Consider the following 12,447-nt stretch of genomic DNA (forward strand, 5'->3'; position numbering starts at 1 on the left):
GGGCATTTTACAAGGGATAAAGATTGATTTACATTTCACAACTTAATCTTATAAATTTTATCTCATAACTTCGACATGATAATTTATAATTGATTAGCTTACAATCAGGTAGGTGGGACTCATAGCGAGCAAACAAGACTCATTCGCGAGCTAACCAATTGCAATTGTCTCGTCAAAGTTGTGAGAAAAAGTTTGTAAAATTAAGATATAAGTGTAATATTACCCTCTTACGAGGGCTTCAATGTAAAAAAAGAAGTTAAACTACACGAGAAACACAACAAAGTGGACTATTACACAAGAGTCCCATGAATTATAGGAATCCTTAACGAACGTTTTAATAATAATATTCCACCGCGGGAACGCGACCAACAACCGTCCACCATTCCTAATCTAATCCATCCCCACGCGCTTCTTTCTCACTCTCCGACTCTGATTGGTGCTTGAAATATCCGCGTTCTTACCATCATTTAACGTTAAATAACAACGAAATATATTGTATTGACAGAATAAACTGTACATATGACATAAATCCATAACCATATAAAGGCTTTACACGTGAGTTATGTGAATCGTTATTAGCACGTTTTTTTATTTCATTAATTCATAGCTTAAAAATATGTAATTAGTTAAGAAGTTGGAAAACTGAAAGTAAAAGATGAAAATCGAAGACGGTGCGGTTAATACGTACACATCAAGGGAAGTGACAGTTGGGAAAGATGGTATGATTTTTCAATTGAATTCATATACAACACATCACAAAACACATGGGATTAAATTAAATTAGAATATTAATTAGACTGTTCGTTTTAAACGTTTTTTCAGTTCAGAAGACAGAAGCAGACATAAAGGGCCCTCGCCTTGACTTGACTAGCAAAAAACCTGTCAATCTTTTTTTCAACTATCATAACGTTTATAATTCATTTTTGGACACCTAATTTAATGTTTCCTCTACCGTCATATAATTTTTTATTTACATTTCTGTCCTTTTAGATGTCATCACCTATGCTGCAATTTACAAAGATGAAAGCTACACCCAAAACTGACCCAAGACAAAATGAACAATATTTCTTATATGATAATCAGATTTTACATTTCAAATGGTGTGTTGAATGAAAACCTTGCTGGCTGCTGGTTTTGTTTGTTTTGGCTGGGGGTTGGCTGCTGACTGCTGGTTTGGTTTGGGTGCTGCTGGTTGTGGGTTTTAGGTGCTGCTGGTGTGTGTTTTGGTTGCTGTTTTGCGCTGATTTTTTGTTCAGGCATATCTCTTGGTTGGTATTACTGGCCTAGGATGTGTAGTGCTGTGTTTAGGATTGGTTCCTAGCTGCGTTGTTTCAAATTGTAAAGGATTGCTTTTTGCTCCTTGGTTCTCTTTTGTGTCCTTTACCTTTAGGATTGTTTTGTTTGGGGTTTCCCCTTTGAATTGTCAATTCATTATTCTTTATAAAGTTATTAGTTACCTAAAAAAAAGATGGTATGTCAGTCTTACGGGAACGTGATAAATCAAGAGCTGAAGTAATAAGCAATATATCAACAATGTATAAAATGACACATCATTAGAAACAGAACATTTAAGGGTGTTTTTGTTTCACTATTCTTATTCTATTCTACAAAAAATACGTATTTGTTTCAATAATCTCAAAATCCAATCATATTCTATTTAATTCAAAATATATAGTTTTGTAACCCTCTAGGTTTGTTAATTTAACTAAACACCCTCAAGAATAAAAGTTTATAAATTGATAAAAACACCGTCACCCACCCACATGTCTACCTGAATGGCGCACGACTTACTAAATGTGGCTGTCGTGTGCCAATATAACCTTTTTTGGCCAAATCCATGGTGGATCTATGGATCTGACCAAAAAAGGTCAGATCTTTAGCCACATCTGGTCATCAACAACCAGATCTTTCGCTATAGATCTAGCCGGAAAAGGCCAGATGGGATCACGACCGACCAGATTCAGTTAGTCGTGCGCTATTCCGACGACTTCCGTCCACTCTCAAGCGTTGTGGCCAACTGCCGACATTTAATGGATGAGTGTGGATGTTTTTGTTAATTTTCAATGTTTTATTGTAGATGGTGTTTAGCTAAATTAACAAATGTAAGAGGTGTTTTGTTAATTTTCAAATCATATTCTTCTAATAATAATCCAACTCAACTTTTCAAAAATACCACTCAGAATACCCTACCAAACACACCCTTAAGATTTCATTTGACAAAGGTTGTGTGGTAAGCTTATTTAACAAGAAATGACATCGGCAGTTTGTGGAAACCAAAACCTAGTTAAAAAAACGTTCTTTGTACGTGATTGGTGTATATAAAAACTTCTTTCATTTCATATCACAAACTATTTTAGAGTCAACAACTATAAAAATAAATAAATAAGGTTTCTGGCCTTCCACACTCTTTCCCACACTTTTTCTTTCCGGATTTTATTGAAAAGCTATTCTTAAAAAGGGTTAAACCCAACACCTATCCTTCCCAAATTTTGTTTTTCTAACTTCCCATAACAAAGAAGTGTAGTTAAATTCTATACCCGACAGATTCCAATCAAACAGTAAAGTCTGTCAAACAACATTCAGAAACTACAAGAAAAAAGTTCATGATTAACAATATGCCATAAAAATTTTCTCCCAAAAAAAATATATATGGCAAAGAATTCATGATTTACTTGCAAATACGTACACGAACTCATTTTGAATTACGTGTGATCAACTGAAATAACTCAATTCTCTATTCTGGATACATGACAGATATCAGTTCAGTAAAAACCTCTACTGACATCTCAAGAATATATTTTGGTTTATTAAAATACAATGAGAAGGTCATAGTGCCAGTTTCTGTGACATCAAGCAGAAACTATTCCCCAAGCAATCAATATGTAATTCTAAAAAAATACCAGATTGTTTCAATTACTTCTTTAACTTGCTCCCAGCTCTTCTCCTAGAGAATGCCTTTCAAGGATGGCAACTGTCTCTTCCTTTGCACTGGAAAAACAAGGAAAAACATGGAGAGTAAACACTAACGGATTTAGGGACAAATGAAGCCAAGCAAAGCATTTCCATCGGTTAAGCTACTAATTATAGTTCAAGTCTACGATACTATCAACTTACACACCAAAACCAAAAGAAGAGTCCTGAAAAAGAGAAGTATATGGCCTATTCAGATTTTTCTACTGAGCAATACTGCATTATTTAGTAGTTCCTGTAAAAGCCTAACGCAGCTTAAGTAGCTGTTAATTGAGTCCACATACCAAAAACAAACTTCAAAATAATAAAAACAAATCAGGAACATTATTTCTTTCATGCCATGGGCATAGAGAGCATCACCATGTGTGTGTTTGTGTTTTATGGATCGGTAAGATTTGAACTTAAAAAGAAGCACCTAGAGAACCATATATTTCACATAAAAACAAACATGCATCCAGCTTAATGCAAATAAAGACCTAGATTGAGGTCTTTAACTATATGGACAAGTATCTTCCTAAACAAGTTAAAAAACAAGGAAAATATAGCAGTAGTTTTATAGTTTTAGCACATGTCAAGATTCATTCAAAATTCCATCATAGTATGTTATTAAGGTGCTTATACAACTCGTCTACTATTTAATGAAATTTGCCACTGGGCTGCACCATCATCGATTTCATGACTTTAATATACCCACTTCTATTTTATTATTCCTTTGACATAGGCATTTAAGTTATGAAAAATACATCCTATTCATTTGGATGCTTACCTTCCAGGTCTAAGAATCTTGTACTTTCCTAGTCTGGTAAGGTCCACTACTGTTGATCCTGCACGGCCTGATGGAAGCACACCACCATCATAAACATATGCACAGTGTTCCCATAGGTTCTCAAAATCTTTTATGCAAACACTACTTGGCTGTCCACTTAGATTGGCACTTGTGAGAGCCATAGCACTTTCTGAACCACGGGCAATAACCCTGATGAAGTTAGAGTCAGGCACTCGGACACCGATACTGTCCAATCCGGGGTTCAAAGACTTCTCAAGAATACTTGACTCCCCTACAAGATACCCAGATATCAACTTTTATACCACAGAAAAATTCAAGAATTTAATAGCAGAAGCACAAACAGACAAATAGCAACTATGCACATAGAGGAAGCCCAATTCATGGCCTCATCTTAACATGGTCTCTATCAACCACATATATTACTTACTCAAGTACCAATTTTCATTCATTTTCAGCAAAGATACACATATGAGTTACAGACCTCGTGTTAGTACAACTGTAACAGGTCCAGGAAGGAGAGAATCAAGTAAGCCATGAGGCAAATGGTCCGTGACAGCAAAGCGCTTGATGTCTGAAACATCACCAACACAGATAGCAAGAGGGCTGGTATGTTTACGCCCTTTAATCTCATAAATCCGATTGACTGCTTCCAAAGAACTGTAATTATAATCCCATGAAAGTACAGCAAAAGTTAGCAATGTCGTAATACAAAAATTACAGATACCAAAATAAAACCCGCCTAATTTTCAAAACTTTGAACAAAATGCACCCTACCTAAGGATATTGATTTAGCCCCTCCTGGGTCTAAAGTACATAGATAATAGATACAACCTACCATCTAAATCCCCATACTCATGCACCAATAAATCCCATAAAAGGGTTTAATATGGACACCAATCTATTAAACCTAGGCAGAGTTTCTAATTCTACAATCAAGATATGAGACTCCACAAGGTTGTGCAAGAAATGAGGTCCAATAAATAATTATTTGAATGTCAAAGATTGCAATTAAATGATGATTACATATGACCCTGTAAATCAGTTCATAACAACTTCCAGAGCATCACCAATCCCCATTTGATCAAAGTTACTAATTGCTTCTACAAATTATTCTTCATTATATATAACCTCAACAACTCTTCAACAATTTTCTACGCAATATTCAATACACAAGCAAATTCACATTGAATCCATGTTTCAGAAGTTTTCAATATTAAATAAGAATGACAAGAAATGTAAAGGGAAATCCACAAAAATGGCGTACCAAGCATCACAAGCGAATCCATAGAGGGTGTCAGTGGGCACTGCAATAACCTTGCCAGCTTTCAGAGCTTCAACTGCCTCTTCAGCCTGTGCTTCGGTTGCAGGGCGAACCAGACCCAATTTATTTTCAGCATTCACTGAACAATTATCCAAACTCCAAGCCATTTTCTTTGGAAACCCTGCTAATCTAGTATTCAAGTGCAAGAACGACGCAAACCCAAACTTGGGCACGCCTGAAAATGCAATAAATATAATACATATAAACCAATTCACTTATACATATGCGTAAAAAAAAAAAATAATAATAATAATAAAAAAATAATAAAAAATAATAAAAAATTTGTCTTAGGATTGTGAGTCGAAGCAAAGAATGCTTAAAAGATTCTAAAACAAGTAAACAGAAACTGTTTGAGTAGAGTTGAGTGCAGAAAGAACAGAGAAGAACAATTGAAAGTATAAAATGAGAGTGAGAGAGGGAGGAGGGAGACTAACGATTGTGATTAAAGAGCACCTATGAGAGGAACACGATGGTGAAGAAGAGGAAGCTTCTCCACGAGTCTTGTTGATCTTGATACATTCATATTATACTACTCTGCTTCTCTTTCTTATGGAAGCTGTGACCGTTTGTTCTGTTTATGCCCTAGTCAGCTTAAACAATTATCCTCATATTAAAATTCTTCTATTTAAGTGATGATATTTTTGTATAAAAAGTCCATGTATTATCTAGGTGAAGTCTGCAGCGCATTATCTATTTTTAAAATAATAAAAAAAATTAATAATATGCATTACAAACGGAGGGAGTGTACTGTGTATATATAATTGAATTTTATTAATGTAACATATGAATGAGAAAGTGGAAAATTCATCCAAAATTTCATTCAAATATTCTATTAGTTTTAACACATGAATGAGATTAAGTCATTTTGAGTAGCATGTTTCAAATATTTTGCCTATCTGCTATGTTATATTTGAAGGCATTCTTTGTTAAATTTGAATAGTGTGTTTAATAAAAACTAGTTTCAACTTACGGGTATTTCAACTAATCTCTCGAAACCCTGGAATTATCAATTGGATACGAGCTCTAGTGGTCATCCCTATTAGCAACTGTGGGAACTTGAACTCGGAAAACCATGTTAGATCCTCCTCTTACTCTTTTATTCTCAAGATGCGCACCTCAACTAATCTTCCAGAACCCTAGAACTACCGATTGAATACGAGCTCTTGTAACTATCCTTATTAGCAACTGTATGAACTCAAACTTAGAAAACCATGTTAGATCCTCCTCTTGCTCCCTCAAGATTACTTAAACTTGAAAGATCATATTAGATTCTCCTTTTGCTATTTAACTTCAAGGAAACTCGAACTTAGAACACCATATATTAAATCATCTTCTTACTCTTTTACTATCAAAATAACTCAAATTTGAAAAACCATGTTAAAACTTTCTTCGCTTTTTTACTATTAGGCCACCCTTGGTGGTTAATTGGTTTTTATATTTGTACTCTAAAATATTAATTTTGCCTGTGAGTTTGTATCTTCGCAGCTCGTCAGTGCATCCAAACTCAGCTTAATCAAAAGGGCCAACCAAAAGATGCACAATTCCTGGATTAAAATCTTGACACAAGAATCAGTTGGTAGGGAAGGCATTTTGGTTAAGTATGGATGCTTCTATCATGAGGCAAAAGAGAAAATTGCAAGACTCTATATATGGCATTATATTACAACACAAAAATTCTTATCTTAGACACAACATAATTTAAGGCAGACCCTTTTCTGATTAGCTATACTAAATAATTAATGATTTAACTCCCAGTGAAAGTTCCCGGATTTTCTATGTCAGGCTGGCGGCGGTCACGAGAAACCGTCCGTGGTGAATATGGGAATTGGCCTGGTCTACCCATCACTTGGGAATTATGATGTGACTGAGCTTCCCAGCTTCTTCTCCATCTCAAGAACTCAACAATAATAGAACTCCCACTCATGGCTACTCCAAACCCGGCAAATGTTGCAAGGAGAACTGACAGAACTGCTTGCACCTGAACCTGTAAAGCACAAAGCCAAACCAAATAAATAAAATAATAATAAATAAATAAAAGCATTACTAAAGAGAAGAGATTGGATGTATACCAAAGAAAGAGAGGAATGAGTCATTCACAATTTGAACAAGAAAAATAGGGCCAAAAGGGCTGTAATTTAGTAATATGATGGCAAGCATTTTTAGGAAATGGGGGAATGTACTAGTGGCGACTGTGGGATATGTAAACAAGCTAAAACTTAAAAACAACTGGACGATAGGATTGGCAAATGACAAAACGTTTCATGTAGAGAAAGCTCAGTCAATGGAATGATAGTTAGCATCCTACAAAGCTTGTAGAATCCTATAATCTCCGATGAAATTATACAACAATCCTAAACCACCTGAAAATTTTCATTTCTTTTGTTAGGGTTCAGTCTAATGCGGATCTAAGACCTACCATAATCCAATTCTGTCAGGTTGAACACCTAAGCCAAAAGAGTAGGTGCATTGACCAAGTTGAAGAGAATCTCGTTTACATCATCAAGTAAATAAATAACTTAAGTACAGGCGTCTTACCAAAGAATAAAATATGTGAGCAAATAGAACAACCAGAGCGAATTGAATTGATGCGTAGACCCAGACAAATCTTCTCTTCACTACACAAAGTTTAAGGGGTTGAATCAGAAATTTTCAGATACAAATAATTTGTTGATTATGAACAATGTTAACTAGTTAATTAAAAGAATCTAATCACCTTAATTTTGATGAATTAGTTAACAAAGTTCAAAGGGAAGGGGTTGAATCAGAAAACATCAGATACAATCTCCCAGGATCCCTACTACAGTAACGTAATAAAGAAACCTGAGATAAAAGTAATTGGTTGTAGTTGCAAAAGAAGCTAGCCTTTTACTGTTACATGTGAGTAGATTGATTACTAGCCTAGCATATTTGAATGGTATAATAACCAAATGGTGATGTTTTTCAACAAAAACATGCACCACTCGGCACTTTTGCTCATACTCCAGTTCAAGACATTCAAATAGTATCTTTACGAAATATTCAATGTTCTAATATTATATCACTGGTTTCTTTTGCAAACCTACCCATGGTTGATGAGGTCATGGATGAGAGGAGACCCAATACACAAGAGAATGGAAGGGATATTGCAATGGCACCAGTACCCATTTTGGCAACCTGCATGCAATTGGAAAGAGATATATTACCAAGACAATGTAATGGCGAATCTACATATTTAAATGAGGAACTATTTAGCTTACCAGAAGCTGCTCAAGAAAACAAAAATAGGCAAGCATGCTGACAATAACGAGCACAGGAACTTCCTGCCAAACCCTGATGATAAGATTTGAACAAATAAGATCCAATGCATTTTTTTTTTGTTTCTTCTGGTAATTAAGATCATATTATGATAATATATATTGTAGATGATAAAAATCAATAGAGATACCACTTTTTGACAGAATTTAGACTGGGATTTAATATCGAATGGAACTCAAAGTGAGAATCATTGATCTTAATAGTGTAAGAAGCAAGACATAATAATTACTAAATGGTGGATGAGAATCAACAGAAACCCAGGGGAATCCTAATAGATGACACTTTGTCTTGACCAAAGTCAGAATTTAGCACTCAGGTTTGGTAGATTCTATTTACGAGTTTATATCATAAGTATGAGAAGAATCACTAGTCAGCATGGAATTTTAGAGGTTAGTTTATGTCATTTGAAATGAGAAGCAGTAAATTCGTTGACCCGAGAGTCCAGACATTCATTCCAGTCAATAACTGAAGTAGCAGTAGCAATTATCAAAGACGGTGAAATGATCCAGTGGAAAGTTGGTTGGTTAGGACAAAACTGTGACAAGGGCTGTGGAGAGAAAAAAGGACTCATTGTGGGACAAGTGTGGTCTTAAGTTGTGAGATCATATCTTCATGATCAAAACCATTATATCAACCATACAGACAAATAGCAGCAAATCAACTTATAACCACAACATTTCAGCAATCACATGTTATTTATCAAGCATAAAAATATTAAAAAAAATCATTTACCTGTATCCATTGAGATCTGCCAGCTGGCCCCTGTCTGCTCCACCATTTCGAGTTCGCATGCTTTGAATTCGTAAGAGAGTGACAGGTAGATTCTGAACCTCTTGCTTGCACACATCACATGTCTTGTTACCTTTAATGGTAAACCATTTTATGGCACATTCTTTGTGTGCCAGAGCAAGTTCCCCTTTGCAGCTGCATTCCATCTTGAGGGTTTCACCCCCTTCACACAGTTCAACCATACAAATTCTACAAACAGCTTCTTCTTCGGGTATGTCTTCACCATCAGCATCACTACTATTTTCTGCAAATACGAGAATATTATAAGGCATTGCTGGCAATCACAATTCACAGGTTCTACAAACTAGAGGAGGAGGGAAAACTATGAGTGCAAAGCCCCAGCTAAATAGGCATATAACTCTGCGTCGTATAACTCTGCGTGGATGCTAAGAGAACTGAGATAGAGAAATAAAATGTATGAAGAACCATATAAATTTAAATCGATTTCCTCGTCTTTTTACGAATTAAAATTATTCGCATTGAATCTTCAACCTGAATTTATGTTATACAGAATCAATCCAATAATTACAAAGGAAAAGTTACCCGCTTCTACTATCTGAGATGTATCTGACACTACCTCTCGTTCCTTTACTCGAGGAGTTGCAGGAATTACTCGGAAAAATGAATCCATTCTCCTTATGCTCCCTTCTTTGTTATTGACAGGAACTGAAAGCGAACGATATATTTGCTTCTGGGTTCCTTTTCTCTGCCAAAAAGACTACAAAGTTGAAGCAAACCATACTGAAATCTTTGTAAAATAAGATCCTCAAGTTAATACTGGGCAAAGAATGAAAATCAGAGAAGAGGACAAAATCAGAAAGGAAACTTCAATTCCATGTAAATTTCAAAGAATTCATGTCTACATAAAGTTCTGATGGCCCAGTCAACATCAATGCTACATAAAGGAATGACAACAAGTAATTAAGCTCCTCTGTTCTGAACAACAAAAAGAAAACTCAACAAATTCAATTCACGCAGGCTATATCCCCACTGTTGCCACCAAGCACTGTCAAAAAGTCCATTCTGCTTATTAATTAATTAAATAAGGCATTCATGTTTCAAAACAATGATGTTTGGAAACTTACATTTGAATTTAGAGAATCAACAACATTTCCACTGCATGTGGGTTCCAGGTTTGTATGCATGATTGATGTTACAGGCAATGACGACGTTCTCTTCATCCTGGGAGTAAATATCTTTGTTAGTGACAATGACCTTGAGATGGAAGGCTTCTCTCGTGGCGCCGTATTGGAAGTTTCTGGAACTAGGTTGGCAGCCTTTTCGATATCTGAGTTAGAACTTCGATACTTGAAACTTAGTTTTGGTAAGAGACCTTTTAAGGAAGATTTGGCTCTGGATAAGGAAGGGCCAGGGGAACCACTAGTTCTTGCATCTGCAGGATTCAAGTTGAAATTTACTCTCCTGGGAGTTGGAGTGGAACCAGGTGTTGGGGGCATCTTAATTATGACAGATTCCTGTGAGGAGTCTTCTAGTGATCTTGATGGTATTTCTAAGAAGAGATTTCTTCGCTTCCAATTTTGAGAATGAGAGTTTTCTTCAATTATTCCCATTGAATCTTCAAGCTGAGAAACAGCAATGAGTAATATAAAATGAGCAGTAGAATATACCAAAACAAAAAACAAAAAAAACATTTATTTCTCTCTATAGTACTTTTTCCATCAACTCCTACTAGCCTAACTGTTCTCCTAGTGATTCTGTGAATTCACTAATTTAGAATCCTTCCGAGCTTTGAGAAACGAGCAACAAATTCTTTCTGGTTTCTCCGTTGAGGCTACAAATTTTATATCATAAAGATGAAGCGCACACATGTGGAAACACATAACGAGATAAGAATGGAGTTTCTAAGATCAATATTCAATAATCTTCCTCGACACCTTTAATACCAACTAAATAGGCCTCCAAAGTCAAACCAGCAACTGCATGATAATATAATTTATAAAAGGAGAGAATCATGCCGTTTGATCTCAATTCGGCACTAAAATATGCAAAATCTAACGTTTGAAAAGATAAAAAATAATTATAAGACACCAGTGAAAAATGTCTTAAGTGCATAATAAGAAGGAACATATATCCGAAAAATTATATGTAAAATAACAAACACAATTAGGCGGTTCCACAAAATTGCAACATAACTATGGGATGTACTGAGGTATTTTCTTTTGCTAAAAAGAATAAAACAAAAAAATAATAAAAATAATAGAAGAGAAAAAAATAATAGAATAAAGGAAATTATATATTTGACATTCTAATACCCAGAGCCCTGCTAGCCTTTTCCTCTTGACTTTATTGAGGGAGGGAAAGAATTTCAACCACAAATCTTGTTAGACATAAAAGAGTCCTACAACCGACAGATGAACTGATGAAAGTAATTACTTGCAGCTATATATACATAATAACTTTCTCTAAAACTTTTGTTAGAGTTGTTCATGACCAAAAATCTGCCATGTAATGTTAAACAAAACCACCTACTCGTTCGATACTAATAAAAGCTGCCAATTGTGCTCATAAATCCTTGGTTTCAATTAACTGAAGTTAACATCTGGAGATTGGTCCTGTCCATCCCCCTAATTTATGATCAGGGGCATACCAGTTCCTTATTGATATTTGTGTATTAGATATAAGATACTGTTGATAAGCATCAACAAAAATTTTCATTGAACTGTAATCTATTTCTCATTTCTTGTACATTAGATTTGTGATTTCTGACTGAGTTCAGCGCTGAATTATTGTAAGTAACGATTAATAATTCCAAATACTGGTTTCATATATATTAATCTGAAATTTTGAAAAGAAAAATAGTTTATTGAGATCAATTATTGTTAAAACAGAGTTTAGAAACCGGAAACAACCCAATTAAAGAAAAAAATCAAAAGTTCGAAATTTTTTCCATACATGGACTCAAACAAAAAGTATATGAGAACAAAGCAAGAAAGCATAAAGCATGCACCTTGCGACCTGGACTAACAGTTACATTTTGGGTTGAAGCAGCAGCAGCCTCATGAGGCTCCTCAGACACAGGCTTGTCCTCTTTAGTTTCCATTTTCTCATAAAAAGTGAGAAAAGAAACAAGAACCCAGAAGCTGAAACCCCAAGACAAAACCAAAAAAGAAGAAGAAGAAGAAGAAGAAGAAGAAAAGTTTTGAAGCAAAAAAGAAGGGGCAAGAGGAAGCTGAAATAAAACAGAGAGGGAGAGTTAAAGGTGTTTTCTTGGTAAGTGTGTGAGATGAAGGGTAAAGGGCAGAGATGACAGGTGGAAGAAGAAGAT

The 12,447-nt window shown here is 35.2% G+C and overlaps 2 protein-coding genes across 5 annotated transcripts; both read right to left on the reverse strand.

Moving 5' to 3' along the window:
• Window positions 1-2,667: 2,667 nt before the first annotated feature.
• On the reverse strand, window positions 2,668-5,682 carry LOC116105017 (yrdC domain-containing protein, mitochondrial). Of its 2 annotated transcripts, none has more exons than XM_031391440.1 (5): window positions 5,532-5,682; window positions 5,022-5,253; window positions 4,239-4,414; window positions 3,737-4,028; window positions 2,668-2,988 (listed from the first exon to the last, which is right to left on the reverse strand). In XM_031391440.1, the coding sequence occupies exons 1-5, from the start codon at window positions 5,599-5,601 to the stop codon at window positions 2,922-2,924; spliced, it is 837 nt and encodes a 278-aa protein (XP_031247300.1). In that variant the 5' UTR covers window positions 5,602-5,682; the 3' UTR covers window positions 2,668-2,921. The 2 variants fall into 2 exon arrangements, with proteins under 2 accessions (XP_031247300.1, XP_031247302.1); XM_031391442.1 differs by having other exon boundaries at window positions 5,513-5,658.
• A 932-nt stretch (window positions 5,683-6,614) lies between these two features.
• Window positions 6,615-12,447, reverse strand: LOC116105016. 3 transcript variants are annotated; one of them, XM_031391437.1, is made up of 8 exons: window positions 12,130-12,447; window positions 10,247-10,744; window positions 9,705-9,879; window positions 9,105-9,405; window positions 8,315-8,387; window positions 8,141-8,231; window positions 7,614-7,693; window positions 6,615-7,062 (listed from the first exon to the last, which is right to left on the reverse strand). In XM_031391437.1, the coding sequence occupies exons 1-8, from the start codon at window positions 12,220-12,222 to the stop codon at window positions 6,823-6,825; spliced, it is 1,551 nt and encodes a 516-aa protein (XP_031247297.1). In that variant the 5' UTR covers window positions 12,223-12,447; the 3' UTR covers window positions 6,615-6,822. The 3 variants fall into 3 exon arrangements, with proteins under 3 accessions (XP_031247297.1, XP_031247299.1, XP_031247298.1); XM_031391439.1 differs by lacking the exon at window positions 12,130-12,447 and adding an exon at window positions 10,833-11,044; XM_031391438.1 differs by having other exon boundaries at window positions 6,617-7,062; window positions 9,705-9,867.

This window comes from Pistacia vera, unplaced genomic scaffold (assembly GCF_008641045.1).
Source record: "Pistacia vera cultivar Batoury unplaced genomic scaffold, PisVer_v2 Contig491, whole genome shotgun sequence".
In the NCBI taxonomy this organism is placed as follows: domain Eukaryota; kingdom Viridiplantae; phylum Streptophyta; class Magnoliopsida; order Sapindales; family Anacardiaceae; genus Pistacia; species Pistacia vera.

Bases quoted from the DNA above. Each gene is read 5' to 3' on its own strand.
- LOC116105017 (XM_031391440.1), bottom strand. From the start codon at position 5,601: ATGAATGTATCAAGATCAACAAGACTCGTGGAGAAGCTTCCTCTTCTT. The intron at 5,254-5,531 runs GTGCTCTTTAAT...TTGCATTTTCAG, and splicing joins CCATCGTGTTCCTCTCATAG to GCGTGCCCAAGTTTGGGTTT. The intron at 2,989-3,736 runs GTAAGCATCCAA...TTGTTTTTCCAG, and splicing joins AAGATTCTTAGACCTGGAAG to TGCAAAGGAAGAGACAGTTG.
- LOC116105016 (XM_031391437.1), bottom strand. From the start codon at position 12,222: ATGGAAACTAAAGAGGACAAGCCTGTGTCTGAGGAGCCTCATGAGGCT. The intron at 8,388-9,104 runs GTAAATGATTTT...TCTTATCATCAG, and splicing joins GCAGATCTCAATGGATACAG to GGTTTGGCAGGAAGTTCCTG. The intron at 7,063-7,613 runs GTAAGACGCCTG...TGTGCTTTACAG, and splicing joins CTCACATATTTTATTCTTTG to GTTCAGGTGCAAGCAGTTCT.